Source organism: Pelmatolapia mariae, linkage group LG8 (genome assembly GCF_036321145.2).
Source record: "Pelmatolapia mariae isolate MD_Pm_ZW linkage group LG8, Pm_UMD_F_2, whole genome shotgun sequence".
NCBI lineage: Eukaryota > Metazoa > Chordata > Actinopteri > Cichliformes > Cichlidae > Pelmatolapia > Pelmatolapia mariae.
Genome location: NC_086234.1, coordinates 19997467 through 20017837, shown reverse-complemented (window position 1 = coordinate 20017837; position 20371 = coordinate 19997467). Strand labels below are relative to the sequence as shown.

General features: G+C 39.9%; 1 protein-coding gene across 3 annotated transcripts in view; it reads right to left on the bottom strand.

Annotated features, from left to right (window-relative positions):
• Positions 1-20371, bottom strand: part of mpp2b (MAGUK p55 scaffold protein 2b) — a 51988-nt gene that overhangs the window by 26802 nt on the left and 4815 nt on the right. The window contains exons 1-2 of one of the 3 annotated variants that reach the window (XM_063481445.1): positions 9669-9876; positions 6015-6121 (exon numbers count right to left, since the gene is read on the bottom strand). In XM_063481445.1, coding sequence (XP_063337515.1) covers positions 6015-6105 — 91 coding nt within the window. In that variant the 5' untranslated portion in view covers positions 6106-6121; positions 9669-9876. Of the gene's footprint in view, positions 1-3942; positions 3965-6014; positions 6122-9668; positions 9877-20371 lie in introns of those variants that run through there. The other 2 variants (XM_063481447.1, XM_063481446.1) reach the window with 2 other exon arrangements.

The window sequence follows — 20371 nt, the reverse complement described above, 5'->3', positions numbered from 1 at the left end:
CTGAACATTTTAAGGAAGTTAAAACGGAGTGATGGCCGATTTTTAATATAGGGTTTAGATGAAAACCCAGTCTACTGTAGTTAGCAGCCAAAAAATAAAAAATTATAGCATGCTGTGGTGGCTCCCTGCATCCGCCTCTCAACAAAGATTACCAAGATAACCGCTTGCCTGCCTCTGCTACAGCAGGGGACGTGTAATTAAAGGAAACTAAATTAAAGGTGCTTTTGTCTGTTAAAGTCTCATCCGAGCGCCTGCTCACCTCCAAGGAGAGTTACAATTAAACCCAATGTCACGGACGCAGCCAAACAATCTGGGCTGTTACTGTTTGCGTTTGGAGCACAGCAGGGTGCAAGGACCTCTCAGTGAAGGTTATTCTGTTGCTATGGAGCAGCAGTTAAGGAAACAGGGAGAGGGTACACAGAGGGACTATGGGAGGGTGGAAAAAAAAGGAAGGAAAATTTGTGGGAGATGCAGATGTGTTGTTGTTTCTCTATGTGGAATCCTCACGGGGTATTACAGTACTCACAGAGGAGTACAGTGTGCAGCTGACTCTTTACTCCCAGTTGTTTCTAGCTGTAAAAACAGTCTGGTCTGCTTAATACGCCTGAGATACACAATGTGTTTTAGAATGCAGAGCCAGATGAATAAAAGTCAGTTAAAGGAGCACTTTTGGCAACAGGTAATGAGCAAGCAAGTAGGTTACTTTTTTCTAGCAAATAGTAGAATTAACCCTGTGATGTTTAAGGCATCATCGGCGACTAATAATAATAATAATGGAGTGCATTTATATAGCGGTTTTCCACTATTCATTCACTCTCACATTCACACACTGGTGGAGGCAAACCACAGTTGTAGCCACAGCTGCCCTGGGCTGCCATATCACGCCATTGGCCCTTCTGGCCAACACCAGTAGGCAGTAGGATGAAGTGTCTTGCCCAAGGACACAACGACCAGGCCAGACAGAGCTGGGGTTCGAACCGGCAACCTTCCAGTTACAAGATGAGCTTCCCAACCCCCTGAACCACGGTCACCCTAACCCTAGCCCTGTGTCTTTTTATAAGACTGATCACCTCTTAGACCCCTGACAGCCAAGAAAAGAAAACAAGCAACAATATTTTTTAATAGAACAGAGTTAAGGGTAATGACTAAGACCTCACAGGGTTAATTCTACTTCAAAATATGGACTTTTTTCATTTCAAATGTGGATTGAAATTCAGTACAGCTTTTTAAAAGGACACTGAAAGTCCGTATTGGCAAATGCCTGGCAGTGACAAATCAGGGCACTTGCACTGGATGAGGTAAATGTTTAGGTTCTCAGTTTGCACAGCCAGTAAACAACACCTGCTTTGTCCCGTGAAACACAGACAGATTCCTGAAGAAGCTCATTGATATTCTCATTGTCTCCTGGAAGAGCTGCTAGAAGTCGCTGCAAGATGCTGGAAGTCACCTCTATAAAAAAGAAAATACTATTTGGCCTTGAAAGACATTATTAAATACTTTTATGTTGCTTTTAGATTTGATTCAGTTCCCGGCTCTCCAGCTAAATATAATTAACTATCAATCCCTCAGGTAGCAAAAGATAAATGTTTAAGACACTGGTGGAGAATGATATTGGATTGGAATATATTCCATGCGGTGTGTACGTGCTAGAACTGATGAATCGTTAAGGCCGAAGCATTCGATGAATTTATCCCAGTGCAATGGGATTCATGAATATTTCCAACGTGACACAGTGTTGCAGCTTGAAGCCCTCTGAGTGCAATCAGTCTGATGAGATTCCTTCAGGAACGACAACACAGAGCGTACAAAATACAACTAAAGCAAACAGAACGAGCTCACGGTTGGGGCACGCGCACTCAACTCTGGATTATTAAGTCAACATCCTCCTCGTAGAGTGTCACTGAAAAAGAAAACAGGTTCGTAATGATGAGGTGTAATAATGTCGTCTGGAGCACGTGTGGGCACAACAATTGTGTAATTTACTTGCATGGTCAATCAGCATGTGTGCGTTTGTTTGTGTGCTACTTGTAGAGACTTGCCTATAAATAATTAGATCTCCTCGTTAAAAACATAATAATAATTCCACTGCATTAATATGGCTGCACACATATTACACAGTTCTAAGTTTTGGACTTAAACATCACGATGTGAAATGAAGGTACTGGGAAAATAATCAGCACCCACAGGTGTTGTTACTTCCTGCTGATAAGGCCTCTGCTCAGGATGAGATTAAGTGAAGCAGCTGAATTACATGAAGGAATTACATGAAGCATTAAATGTTTTATAGAAATAATGCTGCAGGGACCGTGTGCCTGTGTGTGGGTTTTTGTGTTTTTTAACAAGTGTCAGAAATTCCAACTTGTGATTCTGACTCTGGTTTTTGCCTGACAGAGTGGTTTAAAACATGATGCAAACGCAGCACGCGTATGGTTAATATCTACTTTCCCCAGATTAACAGAGCAGTGAGTCAGATACAGTGCGTGCATGCCCACAAAACCTGGTCATGGAGTAAAGATTAAGTGATGCACGACAACAAAAAGGAGTGCCCTACAGAAACATAACTGTATAAAAATATAAGTGGATTGTTTCATCAATCCCAAATAAGAGCCTGATAAGTAGATTTTTGTAAACTTCTCCATTCTGGTCACTTTCAGCAAAAACCTTTAACATCTACAGCTATCCCACCTCTACGTCAGCTTCCTGTTTTTTCAGTGCCACTGTCTCCAAACCATACATCATAGCAGGTCTCCCTACCAACTCGTAAACCTTCCTTTTTACTCTTGCTGGTATCCTTGTATCACAAATCACCCCTGACAGTCGTCTCCGCCCACTCCACCCTGCCTGCACTCTCTTCTTCGCCTCTCTTACACACTGTCCGTTGCTTTGGATGGTTGCCCTCAACTATTTAAACTCATCCACCTTTATTACCTCTACTCCTTGCATCTTCAGCTTGCCATCAGCCTATGTATTCTGTCTTGCTTCAACTGACTTCTACTCCTCTTTTCTCCCATGCATCCCTCCACCTTTCCCATACCCCTTTCTACCTGTTTTCTACTTCCACTACAGATCACAATGTTGTCTGCAACCATCACTGGGACTCCTGCCTGACCTCATTGCTAAAAAATCTTAACTGTAATAGCTCCTATGAAAAAAAGCAGAAATATCAGTGAAATATCTCTGTAAAATAACCCCTAAATGATGTTCATTTTTTCAAGGAAATTGTTATGTTATGCATTGTTATCAGCTTGATAATGGTTGTATATTATCCTTGCTTGACTTTAAAAAATTGTAAGTGATCTAACAGCTATAACAGTGTAGGTAAAAGTCCTATAAAAGGCAACCCTTCCAGTGGAAGTAATCATGACCTTCTCTCTCCAGGTCCCAGATAGCCAATCAGCAGGATGAGGGACTTTTAAGCAGCCTCCCTATCACCATGGTGATCCTTGCTACAAGCTGGCATGCTATGGATGCAGGTCAGATCGCCTTATTAGCTGTATGAAGGTCACCAGTGGAGACAACACTTGTGATATTTGTTGACATTTTGCAATTGGACAGCAGCCCCTCCTCCTCACCCCCCATGACCACAGAAAGTGTCAACAAAAAGATGATTTTGTGTTACGTTCTCTTTTTTTTTTTTTTTTTTCCCGCCTGTCCCGTTTGGTTCTTTTGCCATCAGAATTATTGTCTAAAGGCTGAGAAAGATGCCCAACGTATTTACTTTACCAAATGGACCATCCCAGCCTTGCCGTATTGGTCTATTTGATTGACCTTTGTTTTTATTGTTTATTTTACTTTACTTTCACTTGCTACACACGGGACAGACATGACTGGGGGAAAGAAAAGGGAGAAAGAAAGAGAGGTAGGGAAAGAAAAACAGCGGGGAAGAGGAACGGTGATAAAGGGCAAAAACAAAAACAAACAAAACAAACAGACAAAAAATACCTATATCAATCACCTGGATCGCCTGTTGAGAAAGAAAAAAGAGAAAACAAGCAAAAAAAAAAGAGAGAGCAATATAATAAACAACATCATCGCGATAATCTATGTGAATATAACAGTAAATACTAAATATTGAATATTATTGTGCAGCACGTAAGATCAACAGCGCACAGTGTGCTTTGAGGTAGGAGCCAAAAAGGGTGTAGTTTGTGTGTGTGAGCACCCGTGTGTACACCTGTGAGCATGAGCGCGCTTGTATTCAAAAGGTTCCTTCATGTAATGATCTGCTAGAGGGTGTGGGGAGCCATAGCCCCATCCACCAGGGCATGAAGCAGGTATGGAGCAGATCCAGGCTCCAGACATCCAGAGACCCTAGGAGCACAAGAGACCAAGGAAGACCGACGGAGGGGCAACCGTACCACTCTCCCAGAAAGAGCTGAGGAGAGCCCCAGATGAGGGGTCACTCAGCAGCTGCAGAGCAGAAGCCAGAGGGGGTTGCAGTGATGTGCCCGTGAGCTCCGCCGGCAGCCAGCTGTGCCAGAGTGACCGAGCACCGGGTCCAGGGGCCGAGGGCACCCCACCCCCCACACAAAAAGGATGATTTTGTGTTACGTTCTCACTGTAACTAACCCTAATAACTTTATCAATGTATCTCGCTGTACGCAGGCAAGCAGTTTGAGTCAAACCGTACATCTGTTTTCTTTGGCAACAGTTAATGAAAGAGCAAACCGAGATCATCTGAGTGTGATACGGATGAAATAATTGCCAGTGTCACCACATTATCGAATACTCTCCGCCAGAACCGTATTAAATTGTCCCTTTCTGTTGAAACCCGGCGATTATCTTTGACAGTGTAATCTTACCAACACACTGTACTCAATAATCCATCATCTGTGTTTGAACACTGCTTCATTAGTCCGGTAGGCACACAGAATATTCCTCCGATAGCGTGAGAGTTTGTGTACTGTTCCGCAGATGTGTGGAGTGTGTGTGTGTGTGTGGAGAAAGGGTGGAAGTGAAAGAGCCGGAGAGTTATCTGAAGGTTGTGAGTGTGACACTTCCAAGCGTGCTGTCTCTGATCAGAACACCGCTGCATATGAATGACCCCCCCACCCACCCACCCACCCACTTACTCACCATGAATATACAATGCACTGGAGGTCTCTCTCTTTATCCTCCTTCTCTGTGTCTCATTCACTGTGCACTGATAGGCAGGATGCAAATGCATTGACTGAAAATATGATTCATTACGGCTGTCACCGCTGTCGTGTCAAGCTACACACTGAAAAGCGGAGGATATCTTGCAAGACAGTATACTGTGTGACACAAATTAGACTTGGCAATGATGTAATGATGCTGCTAATTTAACATGACAGCATCAAATACTTGTTTCAGTTCTTATCCCCCTCACCTGATATCCACTGTTTAGCCAAGACAGGCAGCCCATGCATGGACCACAGGGACCCACGTGAATAGATACTAACACACACTCGCAACATATTATTATGTGGTATACAACTTTATCCAGTATTAATGAATTCCATGTATTATAAATGGGTTGTGTGGTACTTGTCACTCAATGCTGTGCTAGCAAACATTGTCTGGCCACTATCATCCAGTACAACAAATTAGCTTTTACACTGAGTTTTTTTTTTCTTTTTTTATTGTGGCTTATCTAAATTGGTCTCTCTCAGTTTAAAGCTCCTCCTTTCACAATCTCTGTAAATTAAATTAAAAGAAAAAAACTGACTGTGTTGAAATGATGTGTTCTAGTGAATAAATGTCTTTGTATTCTGCTGCCTGGGATTCGTCTACATCGCATGCTGCCCTGGGTCCCATTCTGTCTCTGCTCATCGTCATCACAATCTGGAGACATGAAGCAGCACATCAGGAGCAGGTGCAGTATGAATTCAAACACCAACTGGTCCACAACCACCAACATTATAACACTGAATTGGTTGCTGATTACAGCTTGTGTCTAGCAGGTCTTGCCTAACTAGTAACAGCACACACACCTGAACTGCTATAAACAATCCCTATATTGCTTCGCAGCAGGCAAGTTCCTGTGTTCTTACCTTCTCCCTCCAGCTTGATATCCAGGCCCTCTAGGGAGTTGGCTGAGTCCCCCTCCTCCAGGGAGAGCCTTCCAAACAGGCTGCCAGCCATGGTGAACAACACCTCACTACAGGACACACACACACTCTCAGTAACACACCCAATACTGTATCAGAGGCAGTCTGAGAGATCTTCCTCTCCCTCTCTCTCCTTATCGCTCCCTGATTCCCTCCTCTTTCCGCCAAAATGACTCCTCGCTAACGGCACCTCGCCGCTCTTCCCCTCCCTCCCTCTCCACCTGCTCTTGACGTGAATGTGTATAAGCTATGCCTGGCCGAGCGTCTTCTCATCAGCATGAATGAACGGAGACGAGGGAGGGCTGGGTGCATGTGGAAAGAAAGAAGGTGGGGGGACGTGAGAGGAGAACAAGAGGAGGGAAGTGTGATGCTTTCCTTAAGAGGAGGGTAAAGAGGAGCCAGGAAAAGTGCCTGTCTAGGTTTCCCCATGGGGGTCAAGTGGGGGGAGAGAATAGCAGAGGGTTGGCTTGTAAGAAGGAGGTGTGGTCAAAGAGGTGGCGCTTAGGGAGCGCGCTTGTGTATTTTGTTACTGCTTGCCATTACTATTATCAGAGGAACAATCACAAACTTGACTTTTTTAAATATAATACAAGTGAAATGATCTAATTGGGAAATTTATATCTGAGCTACTTCGCTGACATAAATTTAAAAAAAACAAAGTTTCAAATAAAAACTGACCCTTCTCTAACCCTTCTCCAAGTCTGAACAAAATATATCCCTGCTGGAAATGCTGCTTTTTAAATGTAAAAAAAGACATGAATTGGTTTAGAGAAACAATCGACTGCGTGTTACTAAAAATGCCACTCATCCGAGTCTCGGCCCTCGGCTAGTGCACAAATCAAGACTGACTGACAGCCTATTACACAAAAGACTCAACACACATTCTTGGTATAAAATGCTTCTCTCTCTCTTTCTCTCTCCCTCTCCTTTTCTGGCAGCTGACTGCTGGAATTTACTATCATGTATAACAAAATACTTTGAGGCTGCGGATTTGAGATTTGGCCCCATATTAAAAAACACACTGGAGTGACTTTCCCAGACATGTGGGGCTGGATGTAAAAATGATGTGTACGCACAAAAAAACACTTTTTCCCGCACATATATCAGTATGTGCATGTGTGTGCATGTGTAAATGTCCAAACAACACAATGAAGCCTTTTCTTATTAGTTTTTTTTTTCATTTACAAATACAATTTACCCATTAAAAACCTCACCACAACTAATTTTGAGTATTAACTTTATTCTTAACAATTTTTAAATTATTAATCATTTCTGATGAGCGGTGGCTGTGTATAATGGTCTGCTTCCCTTGTGTGAACTTCTATATACTTTTTTCCTCCTTTTTGTAGCCCGGCTGTTTCTTTTTTTAACTCTGTCACATTCTTTTTGTCTTTTTTGCGTTAGACGTTTTTCTTCTATTTCTGATTCACATCACCAAATACACATTTTCTTTTACTCCACCACTCTGGTGAAGTGTCTTAAATACAGTTTTATTTGCAAATATAAATATACCTTTTTTAGTTATATGCATGTTTTTTTTTCCTTTTCACAAGTTTCTGTCTTCAGCGATGAGTGAAAAGGAAATACATGGAGACATGGCTATGTGCCAGTTTACTGTTTAATGCAAAAACATTTTCTCGTTTAAACAAGAAAACATACTTTGACTGGTGTCAGAATATCACAGATTTACTTTCATATAAATGGAACAATTTTGAACACGTGATGCCAAATTTGCCTCGCAGTCCAGCACTTCTCTGCGGAAGCATTTGCACAGGATACAATGCCTACTTTTGTTATGTTAATCAAAAACAGTCACAAATTACTATTCTGGATTCAGCTTGATAACTATAGACACCTTCAGAGCTGGATAGAAAAGCAACAGTAACTGAAATAACCACTTGTTACAACAGAGGTACGCAGAAGAGCATCTCTGAACCTTGAAGCAGATGGGCTACAGAAGACCACTCCAGGTACCACTATTGTCAGATAAGACAAAAGGAAGCTACAATTCACAAGGCCAACATTTGGATGGTAGGGTTCAAATTTGACGTAAACAACATAAAAGCATGAATCCACATCCACCCTACTTTGTATCAGTGATTCTGGCTGGTCCAGCTGGTGTAATAGTGTGGAGGACATTTTTGCAGCACATTCTAAGCCACTTAGTACCAGTTGAGCATTGGTTTTAGGCCACACCCTACCTGACTATTGTTGCTGACCATTTCCACTTCCAGTGGGATCATGCATTACTTTACTATGCTCAAATCAAGCACTTTTGGGATGTGGTTTGATGGTAGGTGACAAATCTGCAGTGATGCTGTGTGACGCTATCATAAGCCAAAGTCTCTGAGAAATGTGTTCAACACTGTGTTGACTCTATGCCATGAAGAATTAAGGCAGTTCTGGAGGCAAAAGGGGGTCTAACCCAGTAAAAGACAGGTGTATTTAATGGATAATGTCACCAAAATCAATAATTAGGGCAAAATTCAAATCTCAAAATTCTGAAAACGCCATGATATTTCCTTGTCCATGGTAGTGCAGCTGCGGTAGCTCTGCTCTGACAAGCCATGATGATTGCTGCGAAAAAGACAATACGCGAACCATTCTGTGGTCTTTTTCCTACCAAAGGAGGAAATACTCTCAATTCACCAAAGCAAAGATCTAGATCTGTTCAAAAAAATTCAAGCTCAGCAACTTTCACAGTAACAATAGCTAAAGTGTTATCCTTAAGTTCTACTGAAATATGCATTAACATTTCATTTCATGCAGCTGGCACTCCTATTGTAAATCAACTTTACTTCAGGCTAAAATGTTAGCAATGGCTAACATTGTGTGCTAATAAAAACATAATATAATTGTAACATTAGTAGCTTAATCTGCAACCATCGTAAGATTTCATCAGTCAACCAAGTATAATGTTAACATTTTAAATAAATGATCTGCCACCCTGTTGTGTTTTAAAACAACCTTTTAATAAAGGACTTTAAAATGGTCAACCCATGTACTTAAACATTATGTGTTATTAAATTGGATATTGAGAATCATGTGGTTATACAGGTATTGGTTTCTGATATCGTGACATTCCTAGTAACTAATAAAGTGTCCAATGAATGTACACTGTATTGTACTGTAGCAGGCATCGACTAACTACACATCTACAGAGTTCAAAAAAGCTGACCAGAAAAAAAGCTAACTGCCAAAGTAAGTAAGACCCTTACATGACACTTGGACGTTAATCTCTTCCACGTCCTGCTATTTCAGTGACAATCTTTAATAAAAAAGTCACTTTATGTTTCAAATGTGTGTTCATCTGAAAACTTGCACAGTTATGTATACACCGATGTATACTACTCAGCTCTCATGCATTTGGCAAATCCTTTAAAGCATGACTGATCTAGAACTGGCGTTTTACCGCTCGGTTAGCCAGCTCATTAAGTCACATTAGTACTCTGGACATGAGATACAAGTACTGACTGAAAGAATAACCACTAACCAATCTCTCCCTCTCAATATCTCACTCACTCACTCACTCACACACACACGCACGCACACACACACACACTCGTGCAATCATCACAGCGAGACCGAGACACTTACCCGAGTCAGAGCTGGATGTGGCCACGGGCATTTTAGAAATTGGTTCTTCTGAGTATCCTCCACAAGACTTGTTAGGTCAACTGCAATAAAAAAGAGAGTGCAAAATGAGAAGGTAGATGCATTAAAAAACTAAAACCTTTATCTATCCCACTGCTGGGTTAGAATTAGGAATGAAATAAGCGACGGAGGGTAAAGTTGTGTTGTTAGGTTGAAGCTCAACACTGAGACTTAGTGTACAAATCCCTTTCTGGCACAAGCGCAGTCAATGGACTAAACATTCACACTAACAAGCTCCCACACAGGGTAATTGGTATTTAACTTTATTAAGATCTAAAAACAGAACAGCTAGTTGCCCTGGTAACATCTAAACAATTTTAGCCATTGTATCTGTTGGGAATACCATTAGCAACAGTTGGAAAGACTTTGTGAGTGGGTTCAGCAAGGCCAGTTATCACTAGCTTAGTGAGGATCTCTGCTGACTCTAATTGATCCATTTATCGTCATGAAAACGTAACAAGCGTCGCAGGCAGAAGACTGTAGGATTAACGATCTATTGTTCTGGGATCTAAAATTGGCTCCTCAAGTCATGGAGAATTTGTGAAAATACAAACAGTGAAAAGTAAATAAATGACATGGCGAATGAGGGGGAACATAAACTGAGCAGAACAATGAATGGGAATCATGTCTATAGAGAAACTGAAAATGTAAGAGGAGGAGAAAAGGCAGGAGGAAACTAAAACGTATGCAAGGGAGTTAAAGAGAGGAAGAAGAGAGCGTTGTTGATAGGAAACAGGCAGCACTATCCAAGGATGCTAATTCCTGGTTGTCATGACAATAGCTATCCTTAGTGGAATAAATGCTGTAGTGGTCAAAAGCGAGCAACGTCACCGCAGGGTCACCGTGTGTAAATGTCTGTGTCTGGCAACATAAACATCCCATGTTAGCCTTATTGTCACGTGGGTGGGATGATGCTTCTTTTCAATCCAGCACTTGAAGAACTATACACCAAAGGGGAGAAATGGCATAAAAAATGCTACATTATGAATGTTTTCTGTCAGGGTTACAAAAAAATAAAAATAAATTCAAGCAGCAGCTTCCAGGAAGTGGAAAAAAAATCCAGTTGCTCAACTGGCCAATGAAGGCTGGTTTTACAAGTCAGTCTTCCCCCCACAGACTCCCATATATGTTATACACAACAGACAAAAAAAAACCTATTTCTGTCTCCGTAACTAATTTACACTTCTTCACAACTGTACTTCAATGGGGGTTTATGAGTTTATGTTTTCAGCTCTCTGATAGGCTTCACCCAAACTAACTCAAATGACCAAACTGGACCTCTCAACTGTGTTTGGGGTTTGCTGCCTTTTGGATCTGTGTACATCACTGACTGCACTAACAGTCAGTCTGAGAAGTCTGCAGTCTCTATTTTATTTGTAATCAGTATCTGAATCTGTGAGATGCATCCATAAGGTCTATGGAGCACTCCAATATGCCATCTAAATCTAATCAGTTCTGGTACCAAAGACCCAAGACAGTGTGGCCATAATGCTGATGCTGAGGTAGTAATGTCACAGTGGCTACGTCTACCTTTGTGTGTGTGTGCATAAATAAATACCAGAATAATACCAGATCAGTCTAATAAAATCAGACCCATACTCTAAGAGGAGTTGCGATTCCTGGATGGACGAACAGACGGATGTTGGATGCCTCGCTCATTTGTCCTTCAGCTGGATGAGCTAAAAACGTCTTTCTATCTTTTACCGCTACTGAGCAAATGATATTTTTTAACTTTCCTTTAGGTTGAAATTTCCAATAACAAAGATACTCAGAGCAGTTTTTTGTAGCCTATCAGTTGTCAGTGAACACAAACATAAAGATGTCTTTAAGCCCAGCGGTATCTAATCTTACTCATTTCATTCTCTGCACTGAGATCAAAATATTCCCAAATCATATTTGCTCAGATATAGTCTGCAGTTTTGTGCCTCAGCATTTTATCAACATATCCCAGGGCACCGATTGAAGATTCAGCTTATTAACTATTAATGTGACCCCACTGTGCTTTTTGGCCTACTTCGAAGACATACACTGTAATAAAAACTATGATCTACCAAAATATAGGGAGCTTGGGATTACTGTGTTACCACCACACCTACCTCTTCCATCTGAATAAGTGTCAGAGTGATTTGTTTGGATATACTAATGATACCAAAGTGCTGTATATCATTATGCTTTTATTAGTTTGACTGGTTCCACTGGGCCGCGTGTTTTGATTCGTCTGTGGTCTTTGGCCATTTATGCTTGCCTTATGTAATAAATCTACTTCTCTTTGCCCCCAGACATGCCATATCATATCACATCTGGAATAATAAAACCCAACTGAATGTAACTGGCCTTTAGAGAAAAGCTTTTGCATTTTTCATTTGCATTTCTGTGCGTGTTAATTTCAAGTATTTGCAACTTTATTATTTTTTTGCAGTTAGTAATTGTTCCTGGGTGCATTTTAACTTAATTCTAACGTGTAAGTGTCCAAAACTGTATATTTGAAAGTAATTTACATAATAATGAACCACAGATGGAAAATATTCTCATTAGATTGCTTGATTGCACGGACGAAGGCCTTGTCTCATTCCTCTTTGTGGATTGAATATAACTGGAGGGCAGTATTTGATCTGAGGAGCAGTACACAAGGGCTGGATGAAAAAAAGGATCTTCAATAATCGTCACAGAGTACAAAAAATTATTTTTTGGTATGACATCAATTTTATCTGAATATACCAATTCGTTTAATAGTCTGCTCAATTACTTAGCAAGGACAATTTTGTGGTTTAATATGAAAAGAAGACAAAAAAGCCTTATTCTGAAATACTTAGCCTTTTAATTTAAATATTAATAGGGCAAATTAGTTGAGAGTGAATGATGGTGTGGTCATAATTAAGTTTCAAATATTTTCAAATTAACCACTGAAAGACGTAGCTTGACAATCTATTTCAAATCTGGCATTATTCCTCCCTTTTATAGTTTTTAGATCGCTATATAAGCCTTCTTCAAGTAGTATCACAAGTTTAAACCTACAAATCAATCTCATCACAAAGTTATTATATTTTGTATTTATAGTATTAAGCTATTTTTATTGAATCCGTGAGAAACAAATCTATTCTTTTGCTCACTAAAAGAACTGTTCTCTGGATTTGTGATTCATATGAATATTGTTAATGACAGTATTAAGGAAGAAGCTCCAATGTATCATATCTATTCTGTGATTGGATGATTTCATAGCTGCAGATTTAGCACACAGCTGAATCTCCCTCTAATAACAAGAGTTGATTGAGAGATATCTTGTATAGAGCCACGTCACGAATAAATTGTTCAAGAGTTCTCCGCCATATTAGATACCATCAACGATTGCTGCACTGATGTGTATTTCCTGACTGGTTACTGAGTGATCCTGGTTTAAAGGTCTTCAAACCGTTCCTGAAACATTTTTGCTTTGTGGCAGATTGCATTATCTTCCTGAAAGAGCCCACGGCCATCAGGGAATGCCATTTCTATCAAAGGGTGTACATGGTCTACAACAATGCTTCGGCAGATGGTACGTGTCAACGTAACATCCACATGGACCCAAGGTTTCCATTGACCAAAACATCAGACTGCCTCCACCAGCCTGCCTTATTCCCATAGTGCATCTTGGTGTCAGGTGTTTCCTGACAAGTGACACACACACACACACAACTGGCCATCCAAGTGATGCTCACATGCCAATTATTTGTGCTTTCGGTGGTGGGCAGGGGCCAGCATGGGCACCCTGACTGGTCTGTAACTATGTAGCCTCAAACACAAAAAACACCAATGCACTGTTTATTCTGACGCCTTTCTATCAGAACAAGCAATACTTTTTTGCTCGTCTGTTAGATCAGACCACACGGGTCCTCACATGCATCAGTGAGCCTTGGCCACACATGACCTTGTTGCGGGTTTACCTTCCTTGAACCACTGCAGACCAGAAACACCCCACAAGAGCTGCAGTTTTGGAGATGGTCTGACCCAGTCGCCAAGCCATCACAATTTGGCGCTTTTCAAACTTGTTAAATTCGTCACAGTTTTCCTGTTTCTAACTCATCAACTTTGAGGACAAAAGGTAAAAGGTTCCATGATGAAGAGATCATCAGTGTTATTAACTTCACCTGTCTGTGGTCAGAATGTTATGCTTAATCTGTGTTACCTTGTGTTACCTCTTTATCAGACTGTTCAGACCATATACATTCCAACCAGCTCTGGTTATACTTCTCCTCCTTCCCTCTTTTGTCTTGCCATCACAAAAAAAGTTACAAACTTTAAGATCTGCCCTACTTAGACCTGCAAGTAGTGATACTAAAGAAGCAAGAGGAAGGTGGATCCCCTCACACGTCATACCTCTTAAACCCTGAGGAACACAATTGAAAAGAATCATTTTGAAAAGTGAAAAAATATTAAAAATATATTAAGTCAGTACTAAACAAGTATAACGCCTGCCCGATAATTGTCCAAATAATAACTGATATAACTCAAATCCACAAATTCCCTTCACTATAACTGTTAACATTGTTTAACCTTAAATTAAAGGTTAAACAATGGAACCCCGACTTACGAATACCCCATTTAGCGAAAAATTCAATTACGAAGGCACTTAACGGCAATATTTCTGCCCGTGTTACAGCAAAATGCCCGCGTAACAAAATCCGTTGGCTCTGATTGGCTAAGCCCAGAATGCCCACAATGCCTTCCGAATCATGTGACAACCCCTTGGCTTTCGTACTTGCGCTTCGCTGTTCCACTTGAACGACGTATTGTTGTTGCAGTTAGCAATTAGCCTATAGCCTATCGTTCACTCAAAAGGCGCGATGGGTGCTTCGACTTGCGAAATTTTCGACTTACGAAAGACTCTCGGGAACAAATTAATTTCGTAAGTTGGGGTTTCACTGTACTAGCTTATTTCTCCTCTGAATAATTTATTCATTTCCACCTCATTAGAAGTTTTGAATTTTTTATTTTTACTTAGTTTTCTGCTGAGTTCTGCTGTCAATTAGGTTTAAATACACCCCCTTTACAATGTCAAACACATGTTAGAAATCTCAATATTTTCAGCTACTGGGGTGCCAATATTCACACAACCGAAAGTTAACATCACTACCAGAAGCTTTACACTCCATTTGTTCACACGGCTGCTAAAGACAGCAAAATTAGAAATCTTTGGTGGTGGACTGTCCTTTCTAATGGCATTTGACTGAAAAGCCTGTGTCCACTAATTAATTTTTAAAATGAAATATGGTTGAGAGTCCCTCTCTGTTATCCACTAAAATGTGACATTTGGGGCTGAGATATTAATTAACCAGCCTGTGTATCCTGTTTCGTTTACTGGGATTTGTAATTGTTCATTTTTTTCCCTGAATCTTTTATTTAGATGGTTAAATTTCACTTTTTTTCTCATTTATTTTGTCATTTTTTTATACTTTGCACTTCTGATGGGAACACCTACAGGCCGTGTTTCTAAAAGTGTAACAGTAAAACACATTCTTAGATGCTAAAGAACTCATGGCTTTTGCAAAATTCTGATCAGAGTGGATCAGGTCCTTAATACCTCATACCAAGCCCCTCAAGCTTATCCGAGGCATCCCATGTTTGCACTGAGAAATGACGGCACTTGTTAAAAGTATGCAAAGACCACACAGCTGCTAAGAAGTCAAAGCCGAGTGCAGCAGAGCTTGGCCATGCAAGATACCGACACACCAGGAGGGTTGGAAGGACAGGGTGCCGGGAAGAGAGCTGAACCTTTTGAGCTTTTTACTCTGCTACTCTGCCTTTTGTAATATTAATAGGGTAAATTAGTCGAGAGTCAATGATGGTGCGGTCATAACCAGCCGAGGCATTTTCTTGGTAATTGGTGCCATTTTCAGAGAGAATAGCCTGTTACATGTAACCAGTAATCAAGCTCTACAATCAAGGATAAAATAGGTATTTCTCAAAAATAACATTAAGGGTGAAGTTGTTCAAAATTAGCATTTCTCACTAACTGCCTTTCTACTACAGACTACAAGAGACCCTGCATGCAGCTTGTGGGTCAGTGTGTCTCCACTGTAATACTGTATCGCAGCATCTAAACTATCTCTGCTCTCTGAGTGGTTTTTCCCTCTGGGTCCACATTAGTCAGCTCACACACACACACACACACACGCTCATGCAGATCTCCATCTTGCTCACTGTATTGCAGGAAGAGAGCAGCTGTCATGACATCACATTTGCCGACCTGCTATCATTTCTACATCAACTGTCAGTTCACCGAAACAAGAGGCCAGCAGCAGGTTTGGTTCTTGTGGTCGACGTACACAAAGAATTATATTCATTTTAATATAGCTTACTCAACATTTCCAGTGGAACAACATTATTCTGGAGATTGCTGCAACACAGAATAAAAGGGCAAAGGTCAGCTGCTGAGTTAAAAATATCCCTGAAGTTGAAGGGAATTCTTAATTCTTTGTTGCGCAGACTGTAAGCCTACACTTGTGTGAACCCCATGCACTGTGATAAATTTATTATTAACTCCATTTCCTTTAAGGTAGTGCTTGCAGATATATGGCATACAACTGCAAAGAAAGCCTGTGTCCAATTTTCCTGAAATTGCACGCTCCAGGACACTTTGGCCTGGAGCAATGACACAAGCAGCGGCTCAGGTGTTTGTACGCCAAGTGTAAAACGCCTTGAGGTGTTCTCACAGTGAGGCTGCATTAAAGCCTGCACACATGCTCGCACATACAGATACACATGCGAGCACACAAGCACCAGCAACCAAACAAGTCTTAATCCACACATGCAGGCTGGCGTCACGCCTAAAAATAACCCTGTGCTCCCACAGGTTCAGCTCCTCTCATTACTTTACAAGGGAAAACTGTCGTATCCAAGACAACCGTGAGCAGCTCTTTTTCTGTTCCCCGGCGCTTTGCCATGGCAACAAGGGAAAATGCGTAAAATAATAATAAGTTGGAGCTAAAATTGGGTCTATTACAGTGTTTGAGCTACACTTCAACTCAGCTTTGCTCTTTGTCTGTGGAAAGGATTTCAGATTAGCTTTATATTTCAAAAACATTCACACAACAGCCTGGAAATACATTTTGACAGATCTCACCAGCCAAAATTAAGCTTGTAAAAGACACATGACACCAAAACAAACCACAAATAAATCTATGGGAGAATTACATAACAGCCATTACTACAAAGAGCCAGCCAAACAAAGAAACATACTGTTTGAAACAATCATGTTGTCGCACTCACACATGCATGCAGCTGGGCTTCACAACAGTCAGTTGTTTGGTGACAGAGATATCTATGTTTCTTGTTGCTGTTGTAAAGATGCAGGTTAGTGGATTCGAATGAGAAATGCACCGATCAACTGTACGGGGACTGGATCGGTCAGTTTTCCCAGACAGGCGGGCAGCCAGTCGGCCTCCTATAATTACAATTAAAAGTCTATTTCATGTCTATACAACACGTGCGGCTGCAGCACATGGAAATCACGGCATGCATACTCACACCACACGCTAAAATGTCACTAGCATGATGGAGCCTCACCGTGACACAAAGTTGACCAAAGTAAACTGTTGGGGGACCTGAAATACACAAACCTAATAAGACAAGCCTTTGCCCAACTGAACATGGTCATTTTAAAGACATGAACAAAGAAGTGGCTAAAGCTAGCCAAGAGCCTCGGTATGAGCAAAGGATCAAAACAGTTATGAGTGAAAAAGAAAAAAGTATTGGTGACATGTTATGTAATTAAGTTATAAGCATACTGAAAAATAATGTATGTACCCGACAACTGTTTTGTTATATAAATCAAGTGGACCTGCTTTTGTTTGATAGGGTAAAATATGTCAGGTAAAGGTGGGCGTACAGCAGCTAATATTCATTTAGTTATTGGTATCTTTTTTCATTAGCAGAGCACTTTTTTCCAGTTGTTTAAGTAAGAGAAGATCCTGTAACCTACAGCAGTTTAAGAAAATTTGTTAAGTTTAATCATTTCTTTAATTTTTTTTTTTTTTTTTGGGGGGGGGGGGGGGGGGGGGGGGGGGGATTGCCTATGCCGTCAGTTATAGCTCTTACAAAGAAAAATGAAATTGGCAGAAATTGGTATTGGCAGGTCATGTGTAAAAAAAAAAAAAAAAACCATCAGAAGCTGGAATCAGCCAAGAAAACGACAGTTGTTGCATCTCTAATTGAAACATTCTAGGAAGGGAGCAATGTAAAAAAAAAAGGTGTTTAATTAGACCCAGTGCTACCTCTGCTTGCTTTGTATACAGAAAGACAACGGTAATTAAAAACTGGACATCATTGAAAATTATCTTTTAAATGCAAAAAGCTAATAACATTGTGCTGGGGATAAAATATTATCAGCCATGTTTCACAAAACACAAATTATACTTGACCTTCTAACAGGAAGAATGACATTTATACCGAAAGAAAAAACAAATACATTTGTAAAAGTCTGGAGATATTTTTTTAAACTTTGTAAAAAATGTCAATCGGGACAAATGAATGTCATGACTTAGCAGCATTATATCTTTCGAATTGACAGCTCAATTCAAGGATATGTAGTACCATGTGTCATAAAAGAGAAGGAGCTTTTGGTTATCTTTGGGGCTTTCTTTTTTGTTTAGATTTTACTATTGATCTGTTCAAAAAACAACTAAAAAGTAGACTGTAAAAAACTTTAGGTGGCCGTACTGTTATTTTTTATTGTATGTCTAATGTGAATTAGCATGGGATTAATTAAGTAAACTGCTGGGATGAACCAGATGAGGAAAAAATAGGATATTTAAGCCTCCTTTTTGGACAAAGTCACCACACAACTTAAATATATTTAGCTGGATTTCGCTGGACAAAACAAAAGTTATGGGTCTTTTCTCATTTATTTATATAGAGGCACAGTTTACCCCAAAATAACTCTCCAGAGGAATATTAAACTCATGGTTATTGCTTCATATGAAGTCAAACTTGATTTAAAGAGGGCTAATAATAGTAACAGTAATAATAAACTCCAAAAATGTTCCCTTTCTTTTAGTGTAAATAAAGACAAGCACATTCTCGGAACATTCATGTTAATGGGCCATTCATCTAAAAAACAGACGATGAAAAGCCCCGCTTGTCTTTAAAAAGAAATAAGTGCAAATTCACTAATATGTGTATGTTTCTGTGTTTTCCACATACAGTCAGTGTATTACATGTGCTTTATAATGTACAAATCACACTTTAAAGGCACAATGACATCACATATTTTGGAGCTAATAAAAATATCTGATATTTTGCAATCTTGAAATAACTTTAGCCTTCCATATATTTCCACTACTGTGTAATGCTAGCATTGGAATACCAGGAGCAGCAGTCTGTTTAATTAAAAACCAAAATGTCAGTGACGTAGTAGCTCTCCTGACTCATGAGCCATCAAAACTCACACATTATTTTAATGTTTGACGTACTGAAGAAAGTGGTTTTGTTATCATTGTTTGACTATGCTTCACAATAATGAGTTTCAATCCTATCCAGAACAAATGAATCGCATTCACCACCAAATACAAGTGTTTGAGCTGAGGAATCACTGTGTCACAGCGCTGACGATATTATTGATGTTAGCATAATGGTAACAGGAATGCCCCAACCACACCTTCCTAACGTGGGAGTCTAATGACTAATAAGATCATGATCAGCACCTTTTAACAGGATACAAGTGCTACAAGTGTGTAGCAAAGTGATATTTCAAGCTTTACCATCATTTTGGATTTCATGATGTTCTTTCTTTATCAGTTTGCACATGTAAAAATAATCAATATAACGTTAATGACACAACCGCCCCTTGAGCTTATGACATTATTATGCTATAAATAAACCTAATGATGAGCACACGCCAACGCTCATTTTATGATCATTACAAACCAGACCAATAAGTACGCTTAGAAAAATGGAAAACTCAAAGTCAACTTTATTGTCAATTCTGCACAGAACATACACAGGAAAAATTTTGTTTCCCCCGGCCTACGACATGCAGCTAAAATACAAATAATAAATAAAGTAAACTAAAGCAGGGCACTGTAAGAATACGAGATATAGGTATGAAAATAATTATTTGTATGTAATCTGATTTCAACAAGATACATTCAAGCTTATAAACAACAATTAAGCTATATGCATTATTTAAATTATTTGTATAAAATATCAAGTAAATCTTCTAGGAGAACATTGGTTTGTTCATTCTTTCCTTAAAAAATGGAAGAAGTGCCCTTAATATCACCTTCTGATGATCATATTAACTTTCAACTCACTACAAATACTGATACATATCATAATAGTGTATGGAGGTCTTTTGAAGGAAAAGTTAAACTGAAAACCAGTTTAAATCAGTGTTGAGTGATTCAAAATAAAAGTGTGCTCTGCTCCCCACATGCATATTAATACACCCAGTGTACAACAGTTTGGCTGCAGGAAGAAACAACATGGAAAAGAACACCAGATGTAGTTTTCCGTTGAAGAGATTGAAGTTGATAATGAAACTTTATCTTAACGGGGCTTTAAAAATCTAATTGTAGATGGTAAATGATTAACAATCAGCTAACAGCTTTCAGACCCCATGGCCATTTCTGCCACGAGACAGTTTGTGATTCTCAAATAGTTCAATTAAGTTC